The 17,299-nt window shown below is 41.1% G+C and overlaps 2 protein-coding genes across 2 annotated transcripts in view; both read right to left on the bottom strand.

Annotated features, from left to right (window-relative positions):
- Nucleotides 1–8,096: 8,096 nt before the first annotated feature.
- On the bottom strand, nucleotides 8,097–9,076 carry LOC104833697 (melanin-concentrating hormone receptor 1-like). The gene is given in 2 exon segments (XM_010570575.1): nucleotides 8,097–8,716; nucleotides 8,719–9,076. Coding segments are annotated over 2 exon segments (975 nt in total). The 5' UTR covers nucleotides 9,074–9,076.
- A 3,667-nt stretch (nucleotides 9,077–12,743) lies between these two features.
- TMEM159 (transmembrane protein 159) overlaps nucleotides 12,744–17,299 on the bottom strand; it is a 5,723-nt gene continuing 1,167 nt past the window's right edge. Inside the window, exons 2-5 of the mRNA XM_010570190.1 lie at nucleotides 16,215–16,353; nucleotides 15,134–15,302; nucleotides 14,589–14,727; nucleotides 12,744–12,837 (exon numbers count right to left, since the gene is read on the bottom strand). Coding sequence (XP_010568492.1) covers nucleotides 12,744–12,837; nucleotides 14,589–14,727; nucleotides 15,134–15,302; nucleotides 16,215–16,286 — 474 coding nt within the window. The 5' untranslated portion in view covers nucleotides 16,287–16,353. The remainder of the gene's footprint in view (nucleotides 12,838–14,588; nucleotides 14,728–15,133; nucleotides 15,303–16,214; nucleotides 16,354–17,299) is intronic.

Below are 17,299 nucleotides of genomic sequence, written 5' to 3'. Positions count from 1 at the left end.
TTTAAAATGTCAAGCTTTTTGGGTGAGACTCAAGTGACAATGGCAGCTTCCCTTATGCTGGATGGCTTCTTCACCTCCTTAGTTCATGTTACAGGGTGACTGACAGGATACTAATTCATTTCTTCTAATACTGTGAGAACTGGCTCCTTAGTAAGATTCCATAGAGTTCTCCTGCCCTTAGGATTGTAGGAGAGGACTTAACTGAAGAAAAACATTAGTTTAAGGTGAAGTAGTGCTCCTGAACTGTGCAGTGATATTTAGGTCTGATGTTGGTAACTCAGTATCACCTAGACACTTTACAGCAGTAACCAAATACTCTGTATAAACTTACTACTAGTTTAGCTGGGGCTATATGAAAAGAAGCAGTGTTTCATGACACCTGCTCTGCAGAATCAAAGCCCAGCTGTGAATTGCACTTCATGTTAGTCACCTAGACTACAAAAACTCTAGATTCAATCTTGAGTGAACATAAGGCTTTAACAGGGGCAAAAGATAGCTGCCCAGTGAATGTTTTGGGGCCCTTAAGTAAAAGTACATGGAGATACATGTTCCAGGTAGTAACTTCACTCTAATTGCTAAAGATCAGTCTGTGCAGCAGTACTCAATGCCACATTGCTCTTCAAGGTGAAGTCAGTCATAATTTCACTTGGTTCTGGCTTGTCATAATCAAGTGCCTGGATTGCAGGGGTGAGGAGGGCCATGTGTAGGCTATAGCCTGTAATCAGCCTTAAGCTTACTGTTAGTGAATGTGGAAATGAATCAACTGGCTAGAAAGGACAATTTTCCTGCTGAGACTTTTAAAGGCCAAGACAGCTGCTACATTAATGAGTGATGTCAGTTTGTCAAAGTTTCTGGACTTAAAAACTGCATGTGTGGGGCTCTGCTGTTGCTTTTCAGTTTAAAATGTGTTCAGGCAGTGCCGTCTGGCACAGGTTGATGTGCTCTACCCAGAGAGGCTTGGAGACCTTTAGTTGCCTGAAACTCAAGCTCAGTTTCAATGTATAAAATGAACTTCTACGTAAGGGAAACTTGAGGGCAACATATAGATGTCTAAAGAGGACTTGGCTGATAGACATGGGGAATATGCTGTGTTATCTGTATAGCTTCAGGAATGCTGTTTCTAACAATAGCAAAACCCTTTGAAGCAGTGATTTTTTTTTTTATTTCATGCCTTACTGCTACAGGCAGGGAGGACTAAATGTGATGGAATAAGCTGTCCTAGAACAATTTAAGTTTAGGTACTTGTATCTCTAGGACTAGAAAGTGACCATGTAAAAAGTAGTCCCTTAATTGGCTTGTTTTGTGCCTTCAAATTGGTTTCAGTGCTCTAGCTCTGCATTCCTGAGGAGCTGAAGACTGTGTAATATAGCTTCTAAAATCACTGGCTGATTTTTAACTACACTTGGGTCAAAGATCACAAGCTTCTTGAGGCTGAGTGAAGCTCAGCAGTGGTATGTTAAACCCCTGGCTGTTCAGCTGTGGTCTGGGGCTGCCCTTCTGTACCTCTGGATTAAAAGCCCTGTTCCCCTTTGCTCTGGCATCAGTGTGCTGCTGTTGGGCACAGCTGCCCTTCTACTGGCCATGTTTCCCTTGCATTAGACTGCTGTGGCTACTCGGTTATGCTTTTGGCAGCTAACAGCCCACCTGTGGCACGGGCACCTGAAGGAGATGGACCTGCAACTAGTGATAACCTGGTCCAGTCCTTTCGTACTGAACATCAACTTTAGGATTTCTAGTTGTTCCACTCAGCAGCAGGTGCTTGGCATCTGCCTCTAATTGGGTACTAAGCTCTTGAAAGAAACTATTGCATGCTACAAATTTGCCAGCTGATTGCTACCTTCTCTTCTGTTGCAGCTAGTGGCTTCTGTCATCTGGCCACCTCTACCTTTGTAGGTCTGGTCCTCATTTTCAGATACACTGCTGTTAGTAATGTATCTTAGAAGGTTTCTTTAATACCTTATCTGCTTGTTCTATTCCCTGTAGACCAATTAGTGGCTTATTTTAGAGCTTCCAGCAGTTGATAACAAAACAAACATATCTCTGATGTAGAAAAATCTCACCCTCTCTGGAAGAGATTGTGTGTTCTGTCACTTAAACAGCTTATAAATGAGGTATCTATATTGTAACTGGGTAACAGTTAATTTTCCCAAGTGGCCCATTTAAAGAGAGCAAGAACAGTCCCCAATATCACCTTGCTCTCTATCTGTAAGCCTCAAAGCTTCCCTACAGAGAAAGGCAATACAATTACTAGTGTTTTTAGGGAAACAGGGGCACAGAGGGAGCCTGTTCATGATTATCAATAAGCAAATAAACAGATTTTAGGCTAAGAGTTTGGAAGTTAACTCGGGCTTCTTGAGTCTTGATTTAATGCTTTTTCTGCTAGATTATACTGTGTTGTAGTAGTGGTCAGCCAGGGATAATGGGGTGCTTTGAAAATAGTTTAAAACCAAGGGCCTAAAAGGCTCATGAGTAGGTTTGTTGCTCATTACTAACAAATTATTTCTGGTTCTACTACTCCTAGCCTCCCTATCATCTTACATAATAAATATTTTGGGCCAGTTATGGATTGTAGAAAAATGTTTTTTGTTTACTGGATCCATTTCAGGTTTGCTGCCTTTACTTTTCTTGGGGCTTTCTACTACCTGTCAGAATGGAGAGCATTCAGTGCAGCACTCTTGCACTGGTAATTATTTGTCTATTCTGTATTCCCTCTCTTGAATCTACTTATGAAAATGAATACTGCTAGTCCTCTTAAATCTCCTCACTGAAGATTTGGCTTTAACAATGACTAAATACTGAATTTCCTGATTGTCTTTGTTCTGAAATCTCCCATTGCTGTGTTACATTCCTGTTGAACTTTGCAGCCAATTTCCTTTTTGAAATACTTATCAAATGCTTTTGTTCACAATTGTAGTTCCATTCAATTGTGTTTTTTTAATCCGTGTTGTGCCAACATCTGCAGTATGTGCAGCTCTTCCAGCTGTCCTTGTAAATGTGAGCTCTGTGTTGCAGCTGGGCATTAAAACCTGGGCTTTATTTAAATTGGTTGGCAACAATCAGCATTTGTTTTAAAACGTTACTGTAAAAAAGCTTTCTCTTTACTATATGATTCAGATAATTAGAAGAGGCCTTTGGAGGAATATTTACAGTGAAGCTGGAGCCTGCCTTTTCTGAACACAGCAGGCTAGAAGGATATTAGGAAAACCACAAAGTGGAATGGACTCTTCCTGCTGCCAGAGCTGATGTTCTGGTGGCCAGAAGTTCCATGACTGCTTAACAGGAGCACTAGGAGTATGTAATTTTGGGGTCTTTGAAAATGGAGTGAGGAAAAAGAGGTGGTTTTTGAAAGGAGAAAAGGGTTGTGAGTAACAGATAAAGCTGTTTTGTCTAATACTTAATTACTAAAGCGAAATAGTTGTGTTGATGCTTGGAAGAGAAGCTACTTATACCTGTTATTTCCCCTGTCCCCCTGCTTAAGAGGCACTTAGATTATAAAGACAAAGGAACTGTGTAGCAATATGTTTCAGTTAGCTTTCTAATAGGTTTTCTTTACAGGCAAGTCTTCCTAATCTGTACAAAAATTGGAAAACTTTTCCAATTAGTGTGCCAGAAGATGCTATAAGAAATTTCCCATGTCACCTTCTGGTGTTATTTGCACTATTAGTCTTTCTTATCAAAAAGTCAAACTTTAGGTTTGATATGTTGCCCTTCTTCTCTCAAAGGAATGTTTTCCAAATTCAAAGGGAATTACCATGTAACCATGTAAACTAAATACTGTTAGGTTGCAGGCAGCCAAACAGGGTTTAACAAGTATGTTTAGCCTGCAGGCAGAGAGAATGGAGAGTTCTAATGCTGCCTTTGCATTAATGCCATCTCATTTGAAGACTGGTTGTGCAACACCAACTTAATTGGATTCCATTTGACCTGTGGTTTCCTTATGTTCTGTGAGGTTACAATAACTGATCTCTACTCCTCTAGTACTTGATAACTGGGACAGCTCTGTTAAACTGAATGTTAACTTGTTATACCACTTCCTACTCCTGCTGTCATCACTGGTATCAGAGCTTCTGTGCTTAGTGCCTTCACTTGTACAATTTCCTTTGCTTTTGTTTTATACCAAACCACTAATTTTCAGGGGAAACTCTACTTCTGTAGCCATGTGAAGAATGTGATTTGTATTGGCAGTTACTCTTCTGCACTAAACCAAATAGTGACAGAGTTCTAAAGTGCTAGGATTAGTGAGGTTCAGCTGTACTTCTCTTAAAAACATCAATGTTTGGAATTGCATCCAAAGCAAATGCATTGGAAACCCTCAACCCTAGAGCTGGTAGCAGAGCAAAAGCACTGAGTCACTAAAGATTTGCTGCACACTTGAGGCACACAAAGATCTTGGATCTTTAGTTTTACTGTCCCCTAAATGAAGCCTAAGGCTTTTCTTCATGAAAGGTGGTTGCACTGGGAACTTCAGTAGGGCAAGAAGTATAGTAAGAGTGTTTTGTTAAAAGGTCAGTCTATGTTTTAAAAATGTCACTGTACTTGTTCATTGCAGCTCTCAGTATAGACAAAGACAGCACTATCTGTAGATGTACAAGTCCATTTCAAGCAAGGCAGTTTGTTATGCAATTATGCTTTTAATTTTGTATCCTGTACACATTGCCTTACACAGTCAAGGAAATGAAGCATAAAAATACAATTGCATGTGACAATGAAAAGGGATGAAAATGCTCTGTCGCACTATGAGTGTAACAGCTTTAGGTTAAACATTGTCTGGCAACTTTGTGTAAACAGGGAGAGTGATCATCACATGTCCAGCTCCGTTCTTTGGGCATGCAGGGCTTCAGATGAAGTCAGTGGACAGACTTTGCTAATGCTAATTGTCAAGCATGCTGTGCATAAATAGCACAGGGCTGGGGACTCATCTGTCGCTTCACTTAAGACTTATTAATGAGCTACTTTTAATACAAAAGATTTCAGGGTACATTTTCTAAATATTAATGTAAATTCCATGCAAGGAGAGCATGAAGTACTGATAACATGATCATTAGGAAAGACTTATGCTGTTAGTCACAGTGTCAACAGAAGTGCCATGAAATTATGAATTTCACACTGGAGCCATTTATTTGCAAGTCACTTTTACTATTTATCAACCTGATAGGGGTTAGGGTTGAAATGATTACTTAAGCTATTGTCCAGCAAACCACCTACTATACTTAAGTCCTATTGACTTAGCACTTGGAATATGAAGTATTTCTGTGAAAGCTCGACAAGTGGTACTTGACAAAGAAGGTTTGTGTACTTGACAGCATGTTGTACTTAACTGTATGGGCTTTTCGCTCATGTGAGCCAAACAAGGCTGATATTCTTAATATTTCCCCCCCTCCATCTTTCTCCTTTTTCCGAAGTGTGGGAAAAGACTGGTGCCTGTTCAGGCAGAGAAGTGTCTCCTTGTCTCTCATTGCTGGATGCAGTTTGAACCTCCACTCCTGGATGGTTAGAATTTACTAAATAACATATTGGCTGATGTGAATGTGCTGTGAAAGATAAATGTTAGTCAACATCCCCATAAATCAAAATATTTCTCCTATAGCTTGCATATATGAATTTAGAGATCTGCACTAGTGAGGGTGTTTAAAATACCTTTGCCCCAACTCTCCTTAGAAAGACTTAGGATGTTTGGGGTCCCCCAGGATGTAGGGAGTAGGGCTGCAGGAGTGGTTGCCCGTTGAGGCATGTCTGTGTGTGAAGTAAGGGCCGGTGAACTAGATCCTTGGGGCTGGGTAGGCTGAGGACCTAGTTGGGAATGGTGCCACTGGGGTGGGAAAGGCTCCTGCTGTTTCCCTGCTAGGCTGGTGCTGTTCTGCAGGAAAACAAGAGAGCAGCTGAGAAAATGGGGCCTCTGCACCATCTCCCCAGCCTCCCTTGCTAAGGACTTCTTAGCTCTACCATAGTGTTTAATAATTACAAAAAAAACCCCAACAAAACCAAACAACCTACACCCTCATCTGAGGGATGGCCTTACTGTCTCCAGTAAAAACACCTGGTCTATGCTGACCTAGTTTTATTTCTTCAGCATATCCCTATCAAAAACCATGCTAATGTGGTGATGGCACAGCACTGAAAGCAGATCTTGTTAAAAGGACATGGTGAGAAGCTTTGAAGTGACGGTGACTGATAAACACACAAAGGTCAGGGCAGCAGGAGTGAAACTGTTCCATGGTAACCTGCTGGTAACTGAGTATTCACAGCTTTAGCTCTAGATAAGTGCTGATGACAGAATGAATTACATAATGAGAAAGCAATTTAAAATGCAGAAGGAAATGGTTCATGTGGAGCCAGACTCTGAGCTGGAATAAATTCACTTGCTTCAGTGTCTGAGTTTATTAAGCCTGTTCCCTTCAACAAAAGATGAGAGTATAATGGAAATTCAGGGGAAAGGATTAAATCCCTTCAGCTGTGTATCCACATATGAGCTGGGGTCTAAAGCTTTTGAGTGTTGTCACTTGAGACAGGCGTAATGGTTCTATCGCTCTGTCTACGGAAGTGCCTCCTGAAAAGCTATTGGAGGCAGCCTTGCCTCAGGGATTGCTGGCTATGTGGTTTTTGTAATAGTTGTTTGCTGAATTAACATGCTATTAAAATAAATGGCTCCTGGAAATCAAAAGAGGTAGAGATAAAGATCTCCCATGTTATGGAGGGCATATAATCATAGGCATGTTTCTTCATTTGCAGTGCTGATGTTTAGTTACCTTATAGGAGTGGGAATAAATCAAGCTAGTTATGAAGTTTGTAACTTTTAATTAAAATTAAAGTAGGTTATATGTTCTAGCAACTGAGTATTCTTGATAAAGAATTTGGTCTGGCCTTTATGATCTCTTGAAACATAAAAGCACTTTTTAAGCAGCTTTAATCTGATTTACCATAAAGAGGCAAATGTTCCTTTAAAACAAAAGTGTGTACAACCTCTGCTTTTGCCTGTTTTTCTGGATGTAGGGACCTGCTATTAGTAGAATAATAGTGTCTCAAAACTAAAGCCCAGTGATTTTTGGGTGCCATGTGCAGCAGAGATGTTTGATTGTCAGAGAATGGGTGCTTAGTGGTTGCTACTGTCAAGTCCTTTCCAAATTGCTCAAGATGGGCACATGAAAACTGAGCCACCTACAGTCAGGTTGAAAACCTGAGCAATATGCTTCAAGATATGTATTTACTAAAGGCTTGCTGCTAGCTGAGGAAATACCACAACAATATGCATGTGCACATGATATGCTGCCAAGGGCAAGAAACTGTTCTTTTTTCTTCTTTTATGTAGATAGGATCTAATCATTACTTTCTACTGCAAAGCAACTTGGTAACTTAATGACAGCTACTGTTTAACTCAGGTTTGTGTTGTCCCCTAACAAGATGGTACAGAACTGTGTCTCAGAGTGATTGGGAATAAATCAACATGGTTAGTTTTAATTTAAAAATAATTAGGAATATTCACGGGACTTCTTGACAATTGCTGATTCTGGAAAATGGGTGGTTTTGTTGGCTTTAAAATGACAGAAAAATGATTGTCTCATCTACTGTTAAACATGTCATGGAGCTTGTACATTAGAAAGGAGATGAGAACTTGATCGTTGTATTTAAAATTTTTGTGAAATGTGTTTATGCTCCTGAACCATGTTTCAGGAGAAAAATGATCCAGAACAGTGTAAACACCTTTCTTTCTCCTTACTGAGCTTAAAGCAAGAAATAAACTTGAAAATTCCCAAGTTTCAAATGGTGGCAGTGTGTCAGCCCTGGGCAGAGGGTCACTGCTTGTCTGGGGTTTTGCACCAAATTATTTTTAGTATGTGGGGTAATCTAACAAAGGGCTTGAGAGCTTTTAATTGCCTGGGGAGAATATAATTCATAACTGTTGGGGAAGATGTAAATAGGAATACAATGCCAAATAGCACTTCTGCCTAAATGCTGCCATGACTATCTTCAGGGCAAGTAATGATCCATCCCCTAGGGGATGTGGTGCATGGTGCTCACCTGCCTGCCCCTGCCTGTGTCTCTTTGGAAGAGAAGAGGGGCTGGCTTGTGGGGGCATACCTGAATTATTGTGGGTCTTGCTACCTGCCAGAGCTGGACCCCAAATGTAGCAGTGGCTGCCCTGACATGAGTGCATCCTCCCAAATGCTTTTGCTCCCATTTGGGGAAGCCTCCCCTGCAGCTGCTGGCCTTACAGGGACCCCAAGCTGCCTCTGGAAATTTTGGCCCAGCAAGATGTAGATGAAGGGGTTCAGACAACTCTTGGCATAACCCAGGCTGATAGTCATGTTGTAGGTGTAGTAGAAAGGCAGGGTGGGGTAAGTCATGGTGAGCTGGGCAAGTTGCAGGCTGTGGAAAGGTGCCCAGAAAATGGAGAAGGCCACACAAATAGCAATTGCTGCATGGGTCAGTCTCTTGGTTTGAGCCCTGGTGCATCTTTGGCTCACCAGTGCTTCTGAGTACCTGGCCCTCGTGAGCAGGATCCTCCTGTAAGCCACTGTGATGAGGGCAAAAGGGATGGCAAAAAATAGGAAGAATTGGTAGAGAGTGTACCAATAAATGTCCCTCTGGGGGTCTGGCAAATGAATCTCACGGCCTAGTAGACCTCTAGGTGAAGGGATGAGCTGAGCATACAGCCACATGGGTATAATGCTGAGGAAGGGAAGGGCCCAGAGCATGCAGGTGACAAGGATTGTCACGGGGGCTTCCTGAAGGGACGGGAGGTGAAGGGGTGGATGGTGGCCAGGTAGCAGTCGATAGACATAGCAGTGAGGACATAGATGCTAGTGAACTGGCTGTTGGCACCCAGGGCAGTGATGATGGTGCACATTGTCTCTCCAGAGTGCCAGGCTCTGTTCCCCAGCAGCTGGTGGATGAGGAAGGGCATGCCCAGAAGGAAAAGCAGGTCCACCATGGAGAGGCTGTTGATGATGTCTGGGATGCTACTGCTAGGGCCAGATTTCTTTAAGATTGTACAGATAACCAAGCTGTTACCAATAACGGCCAACAGGCAGGTAATGCCAAACTGGGTGGGCATGATGAAGCTGCCATAGCTCATCCTGCGGGGAGTCACCTGCAGAGACAAGTGTAGGCAGGAAAAAGTCAGCTGTGCCAGGACCGCTGGTGAGAACATGCCTTATGGATGTTCTGGCTTCTAACAGCCGGTGAGTGCTCTGAATGCAAACAGTAACAGATTTCTTAGGCGCATGTAAGATGACGAAGTGCTTTGTGTGTGTGTGGTTGTGTCTAACAACACACAGGCACTTTTTCAGTAGCTTTCACAAATATATGCATTAAGACGTGTCTCTAATCAAATGTGCATACACCCACTCTTCCCTTCGTACATACGCATGTATTAACAATAGAATGGAAGAGCAACAGTGTGTATATCATTCCATGTATGTGCATTTAGACCCTTTCAAATGCATACCTATATAATAAATGTTTCAATACATATATTCATATTTCTGACACATATTGCTTAACTGTATGGATAATAATATCCATATACAGGCTTTCTTCAAAACCATTCCACATAAGTGATTTTTTTCTTCCCCCCTACACCTATTATAGTTTATACACACTAATGTATATTTTCACTTGGCTGTTTATTGCACTTATGAGACAGAGAAAAGTTTTGAACAGCCTTGGAGCTGTTGGGGATGCAGCTGTTCAAGCTCTCAGTGTGATTTGTTTTAAAATCTATCCTTCAGGAAAAATTGGTCCCTATCAGCAGCTTGAAGATGTTAGTGTTTCATGTTGAAAGAATAAAGGTTGCACATTCCTTGGAGATCTGTGGGGCTGCTCAGAAAGCCATTGCTCTAAGCATCAGCAGAGGCTGTTAATGCAGATTAAAAAGCAGCTCCTCTGCTCCCTGCACCACCACCAGGCAAAAGTGATGCCAGGACGTAATGAGGCAGCTCCTGTCACCAAGCTGGCAGCAGAGTGCTGGAAATATGCTTATAGGGACAGCAGAATTTCATTTTAGTGCTAAAGGCAGTGATTGGGATCCACTGATAGACTAAGTAATGAACTTGAGCGCTGGAGAGGCAAATGGGGCCTGAAGTAAATAAAATCCTCTAAATAAAATGATGGGCAGGCAGCACTGAGAGGACAGTGCTTTTAGGGTCTAACTGAGTATAAATATCTCCATATAATTCTGCAAAGAACCACGTTAATCTAAAGTCAAGTTTGCAGCAAGATTTGCAAGTATAGATTGGGGATAGTCTCTTTAGATTCCGAAGCAAGATCATCCTAAAAGTGAAAAGGTACAAGCTGTGTAAGTACACAGAAAGCTAGTGTTTTCTGGCTGTTCCTGGTAAGTTGCAGCACAGATGATAAACAGCATCATTATTTCCTTCCTGTGAAGTGCTTTCTCCATTTCAATTCGTTTTGAGCTCTTGAGCACAGTAACAGTTAATATGTTTCATTTTAGGTGGACTGATAGAATAGGAGATAAACAAGGGATTTATTTTCTAGGTGTATTTGAAATTACAGCAGTTCAGCATGTAAAAAAGGCAAAACACTGGAAACAAATGAGGTGGTGACTGTGTTATAATCAGTCACATTAATCATTGCCTTATTTCCCTCAACCATTAGTCTGCTCTTAGCAGCCAGTAAACTCCTAGATTGAAGGCATTACTGCCTAGAAAAAGTAAGATTTGGAAAGTAAGATTAGACTCAAACTGTACACTGATGATGGGGGCCAGTAGTCTGGTGAAAGGCAGGATTCTGTAATGACTAGAATGCTATTTCAAAGCTCACCTTTTGCTAGTTGTAAGAACTTCTAGCACTTAGAAATAGTTATTTCAGTATTTCACAGCTCTTAAAAGCAGGTGCCAGTCCATTTGCACAAGGGATAATGTATTCCACTTACCAGCCAGTGCAAAATGCCTCCTTCACCTCAATGCACCCACCACACTACCTAGTTGGAGTCTCTTCATTTGCAAACACCAGTATATTTCAGTTTTTTGCAGTCCAGTGTATGCACTGGGGAATTTGCTTTTAGGTTGCGTTACCTACAGCTGTGACATGCATCACCACACAGTTCTTAAGAACAGCATTCTATTTTTTTCCCCCACTGATCCTCACCTGCTGCAAACTGGCAGAGCTCTATTGTAATTAACAGCAGCTGCAGATTTGATCCTAAAGTGATGATACCAGCTATGTAAAAAACTATGTACATATATTCATGTTAAATCTTTTTCCACATTTCAGATGGATTTCTCCAGGCTGTATGTCATGTAAACAGTATCACAGCACTAGCTTTTCTTACAAGGAAAGTAGAGAAAGTACTTCTCCTGTTTCTTTTTTTTTTTCTTTCCTACCACTTGCATACTACTATCAATCAAAAGTTAAAAAAAAAAAAATGTGGTTGGGAATAAAGCTTTGAAGCACCTGAAAAAGCAAACATTTTTATCTACTTAGTAAATTATGAAAGAAATCTCCTGTTATGGTCTCCATTCTGTAAATCCTTCATAGTTAACTGGAATTTAGTAAATACTAGAGCACTTTATGAACTAGCATCAGGTCCTGTGTGTCTCCTGCAGACAGTAACGGGGAGTAAGGCTAAGGATGCCTTCACTCTACTGCTGAAGGGTGGGGCCAGCTTATCACTACAGCTGAAAATGTTACCACCAATACTATGTAGAACACATTATGGCTCAGATGATAGATAAACTGACTCCACGTTGGAGTCAAACAGCATGTTGGCTCATGCAAAGCTCGAGTATTACACTAATTTAGTTCTTAGGATTCTGCATTTCCATGAAAAGGGGAGTGATCTGCAGTTTGTGGCTCAGTGATATTGGCCAGCCAAAGTACTTTAATGTTAACTGAGAAGAAAAACGCAGCTCCAAATGTAGCCCTTCCTACAAGTAGGTCTGGAAAAGTTGTTTTTACTGTAGAATAAACAGAATAACAAGACAACCTGGTTAAACAAACAGCACTTTATTAAACTAATATAGTTAGATACTTAATGCTTAAAAATATTATAGCATTTGCAAAAATGAAAAAAGTTTAAATAACATACAAGAAGTTACAACTGAAAAGCAAAACAGGCAATTTAAATACCTAAATAAATATGACAAAATGCAAGACCTAACTGCATACCATTGATGTGATGAGGCAATGAGAACAAGGAAAATATCCCTTCAGAATAATGCAACATCTGAAGCTATATAAAAGCTGATACCATGACTTACTTAACACATGATAAAACCCAATTTTCCTCATATAATAAATATAAAGCATTGGCGTGGTGTGCTCATACTATTTTAACAAAGGCTGTTAAGGCTTAAAAATTTTTTTTTAACATTCAAAAAACATTTCTGGTGTTCTGAGCTTTGACACTTATGTATCAAAATGATCAACTGCTGTGTACAAATTTCAAAAGATAGTACACCCAGAACTCCAGTAACAAATGGGAAGTCAAATACCTACCTACCCTTTCTTTCAACTAATTGTCACTGACTCGACAGTAGCAGTTATTATTACATCCCTTTACAAAATTCTGTGGAACATTCCGTTATGCTCACAGACTTAATATCACAATGCTCTGCTGCTTAATGGTTATTCTTAATATTAGTTTTACAGTGACAATGTAAGATGCATATTGATTTTATCAGTTCCCATAAGGAGTGGTTGAATGCTCAACGAGTAAACAATTATATTGCAAAGGTCAGGGTAGTACAGTTAAGTGCCTATGAAGGAAGTGGGGAGAAACCCACTTATTCATTCTTTCCATTATTGGCAGAAAGATCCAAGACAGAAGGACTCTTCTGTGGCAAACTTCCATTAACTTCTTGCTTCTTTATCTGACCCCTGTATACAAGAGAAAAGAATGGTTTTACAGTCTGTTCTTCTGTAAGATTATGGTCTTCTAACTTTTTGCTCAAAAAAGACGAGCAACGTGAGATGTAAACCTGTCTTGAGACTCCTGGAACATCCACTGCTGGTCTACCAGAGCGTCTCTCAAAAGACACAGGAACACAAAAAGAGCAGGTATTATCTGTTTTAACATCAGAGCTGTAAGTCGATATGACTGGTCTGTAGGTTGGGTTGCATATTCAGATATGCTATGGAAAAAAAGAAGTCTTTTTTGGAATTGGTGGGCAATGTTATGAACCTGGCAGCATATCCTGGAGGAGTGTTAGGGAGCCCTGGAACAAATGCAAGCACACTGGGCCTTGCACCATGGTCTTGTCATCCTGATGATATCATGGGCTCCACAAGCAGTTTTGTGTGTCCACAGCTGTGATGAAGGAGCAAACTCAGGAAGTCTAGGATGGAGCAGCTGTAATTTTTCTTCTTGCTCTCCCTTATGTTTAAGAAGTGATTATCATTATTCTTTCCCTGGTAGATATTTAAGTGGGCAACAGGTGGCACTCCAGCACAACCTGCTAGTGCCTCTTACTCCTAGCCAGTACAAAGAAGCATGGCTTAAGGCAATGCTGAGTGAAATAGGCCTCCAAGCCTGAAGTACTGGGAGACATAATGTGCAAGCAGCACATGTGCAGCATCCAGTAAAACCTGTAATTTCTATTTTGGCCACACTGCCCCTTTTAAGTACGCCTCTGCCTATTCCAAATCTACAACTAATCTTGGTCCTTCACTCTACAAATGCAGGTAAGCAGACATAGCTGGGTCGTCATGCAGAAAAAATTGCAAACGGTTCATCCTCTAGGCAAAGTCCAATTTGGAAGTGTGTTTTAATGACATTTAAAGCAACAAATACTCTGAGTGACACAAAGCTGTATTTTATTGCTTGATGTCATGTTGTGTTAGCACATGCACATTTAAAGACTATTTACATTTCCTCTTTTGTAAATAGGCAAGAGGGCATGTACTAACTCTCATTAAAATATATATTGGTGACTAGACACTTGTATGCTGCACATTAAGCCACCAGTGTAGCCAGAGATGCTCTGTTGGGGTCAATTATATGGAACTTAGTTACTGGGCCTGAAAGTAGCTCATGGTTGCAAGAGCATTGCAGACGCCTTTAGAAGGCCTTGAACAGAATAAACAAGAAGATAGAAAAAGAAAGAGCCCAATTAGAAAAACACAGGTGCACATTCCATGATAAAGGGAACTTGGCACAAACAACCTCAGTTCAGGGGCTTATCTCGACCAATCGGACTGAGACAATTTTCGCATGCTCTAGCTAACATAGCCAATTAAGTCCTGTGTTTATGAGCATGTACAGAGTGAGTATAACTAACTGTATCTTATGTTTATGTGCGTGGACAGTATCGATGTAACCAATCACATTTTATGCTTGTGCGCGTGGACACCAAATGCTTGCATGCAGCAGCCAATCAAAGCTGCTAAGCAACTTAGAGAATTGTATAAGAATGATCAGCTAGGCTCAATAAACTGGCGACTTTAATCATCATATTGGTGTCCTGTTGTCCGGGCCCCACACGGAATAACCCTAAACCCTACAATGCTCTAGCATTCAAGAAACATTTGTTAAACTAAGCAACAGTTGCTCACGTAGAATAAAGTAATCAATGCAATAGTACAGTTGCAGAGTTTGAAACCCAAGCATGGATCAAGACATCAATACTCACCTTGAAGCATACCAGTAGTTGACCAGAGTTGAAAGAACGACATAACAAACACTAAGTACTCCAGAAACTCCCAGTGAAAGTGCACCCAGGCCACACAGCACACAGAGGAGGGCTATGCCACCTATGGCTATTATAACACCTAGAAAAAGAAAATCAGTTTGTTATTTAAACAAGTTTATATACAAGTATATTAGAACATCTGACGTTCTACCACAACCCCAATTTCAAACCATTTGGGAAAACAAGTCTTCTGCAATCAACTAGCAGGCCTCTATAAAAGCTATGCATGGTCAAGATAACTGGTTTAGGCATATCCTGGTGGCTGAGATGATTAGAAAGGGAAATAGGATTTCCCCTGTATAGACTACACTTAATCCGATTACTATTCTTGTATTAAGAGTTTCACTACTGCTGCGACCTGAGGACTACATGCAGAAATCCTCAATTGCTTGAACTGGGGTCTCCAAAAGGAAGAATTAAAAAAAAGACAAGACATCATGCCTTAGAAGGGAATAAGTAAGTACATACATGCAGGCATGTAATACCTTCCATGACTATCACACCGACACAGGCCATTAGGGCTGTTGTAACAACAAAAATCAGGAAAAATGCAACGGGAATAGCAGACACTGCAATAAACATCAGGAGCGATAAGGCAACAAAAGGATGGTCATCTAAATATTGGCCAACACGAGAATTCATAAATGCAACAACCTGTGGATGAAAGAAAAACATTTCAGATTTTGTTTTTATCTTGTCATAGATAACTTTTAAAGGTCACTGCTACTTTAGTGAACTGCAGGTAGCATCTTTTTGTAAGTCTGCAGCTGGAATAGAGGGCAGCTGTTGCCTCTGTATTTCAAAAGCATGAAGACTTACTACAAATTTAGATAACTTCATAGCAAATATGTTCTACCAAGAACAGACATGTTTCTCTTGGACTTCCCAGTTCCATTCTTGCACAAATTAAAAAAACAAAACAAAACAAAGAACCTGAAAACAAGTAAAAAACCAAATCACAGTTTAGCTGCACAGTATTTCAGTGGGGTCTCAACACTATGATTTTGATCTAGAGAACTGTATTTGTTAAGAAAAAAAATACTGTAACATTTAAAAATTATGATTTTTCTTTTTTTCATGCCTCAGTAATATCTGCAACCTGCTCGTATATTGACTGTAAGTACAGTGCAGGCATGTCTGCTAATTATAATATAAAATTATAATATTTTTTAAAAATCCTCTTTACAGATGCAGTCATACCTACACACTAGAATTTTACTGTAGTAGAGACATTTCCTGTCCCTTAAGGAAATATGTATTGCAGTTTTAGTTCTTTTTATAGCAGCACAACCATTTAACTAAAATGCCACTCTACTATCTCAAATGGTTATACCAGTAAAACACAGAAATGCAGAACAGGCTTCTCTCTTTCTTGATTGCTGAAGGTGTAGGAGGACAGCCCTTCCCATAGGCTCCTCAGTGTTCACTTAAAAAGAGAGTACCCATTCCCCCCCACCCCCCAAAAGAAGTTCTGAAATTGCATTTAAATAAATTGGGGTGTGATATTCCAAGAGTTATGAAAGGAGTATCTTTATAAATATATTATAAATTATAATCCAGACCCACATTTGAGTTGCTATGGATGGACTGCACCATGGAGTGCCATTGCTTCTGCAGTTCTTGCATTTCTTTAGACATGCTGTAATCCTCAGCCACGAGCGTGAATCTTTTGAACAACCAGTTCTCACTCAGCCATCCAATTTTCCTTAAAATTAAGGTACAATTAGTAACAGGCTCACACAGATGTTTTTTGAAAATGAAGTATTTCATTTGCAACAACAGAGAATGTAGATTTCAGATGTTAATGTGATCCACAGAGCCTAAAACATTACTTTTACAAAAGTACATCTAAAGTAGGCGGCTAGTCCCCGAAAGCTTTTCTGAGACTCCAAAAGCCGAGTATCAAGATACAAGGCGACTCTCGCCTTCTTCCTTTATAACATTAACCCCACGTTTAACGGTGAGGGTACTGAATTACCAGTAAAAAGGTCAATTTTAACAATCCACGTGGACAATTTATCGCTACTAGTCCTGGAAGCTTGTAACACCTTAACGGCACTTGTTTTTGTAAGTAGCCTCTCGTTCAGAATTGCAGCCATACCCTGTACAGCTTCAAAACTCCGCGTATAAAGGCGAAATGCTTTCAAACGCTCTGAACATACTTAATTGTGACAGTTTAAAGGCAACACCAGCTCAAAAAAAATCTCCCTTCCCCCTCGAAAACGTAGTCCGCCGCTGCCCGGAGGACCCGCACCAGGGGAAGGTTAAAAGAGGCGTTTCCCTGCTCGTAAATCCGAACGGTCTCCCTGTCAGTATGCCTACTTCACGCTCTGCCTCCGGCCGCGCTCCCTCCCTTTGTTTACACAGCACTTCCACACAGCAGCGCCCGAGTCCTTGCTCCTCGCAGCACCGGGGGGGAGCAGCTCCCGCCGGAGGAAGCCTCCCCGCCGACAACGCTCGCGCCGGGGCAGGCAGCGCCCGAGCCCCGAGCGTTTTACCTTTCCCCCATGCCACCACCCGCGGCCTAACGCCTTCGAGGTCAGGAGCCGATTAATCCCACCCCGCCAGGCCGCCAGCGCCGAGGCGCGCCGACCGCTGCCCTTCAGGCCGGGTCCCCGGGCAGCAGCCGCCGCGCCCTGGGCCGCCCTCCC

This window comes from Haliaeetus leucocephalus, unplaced genomic scaffold (genome assembly GCF_000737465.1).
Source record: "Haliaeetus leucocephalus isolate CR32 unplaced genomic scaffold, Haliaeetus_leucocephalus-4.0 Scaffold295, whole genome shotgun sequence".
NCBI lineage: Eukaryota > Metazoa > Chordata > Aves > Accipitriformes > Accipitridae > Haliaeetus > Haliaeetus leucocephalus.
The sequence above is the reverse complement of the archived record's forward strand: the minus strand, read 5'-3'. Positions and strand labels throughout refer to the sequence as shown.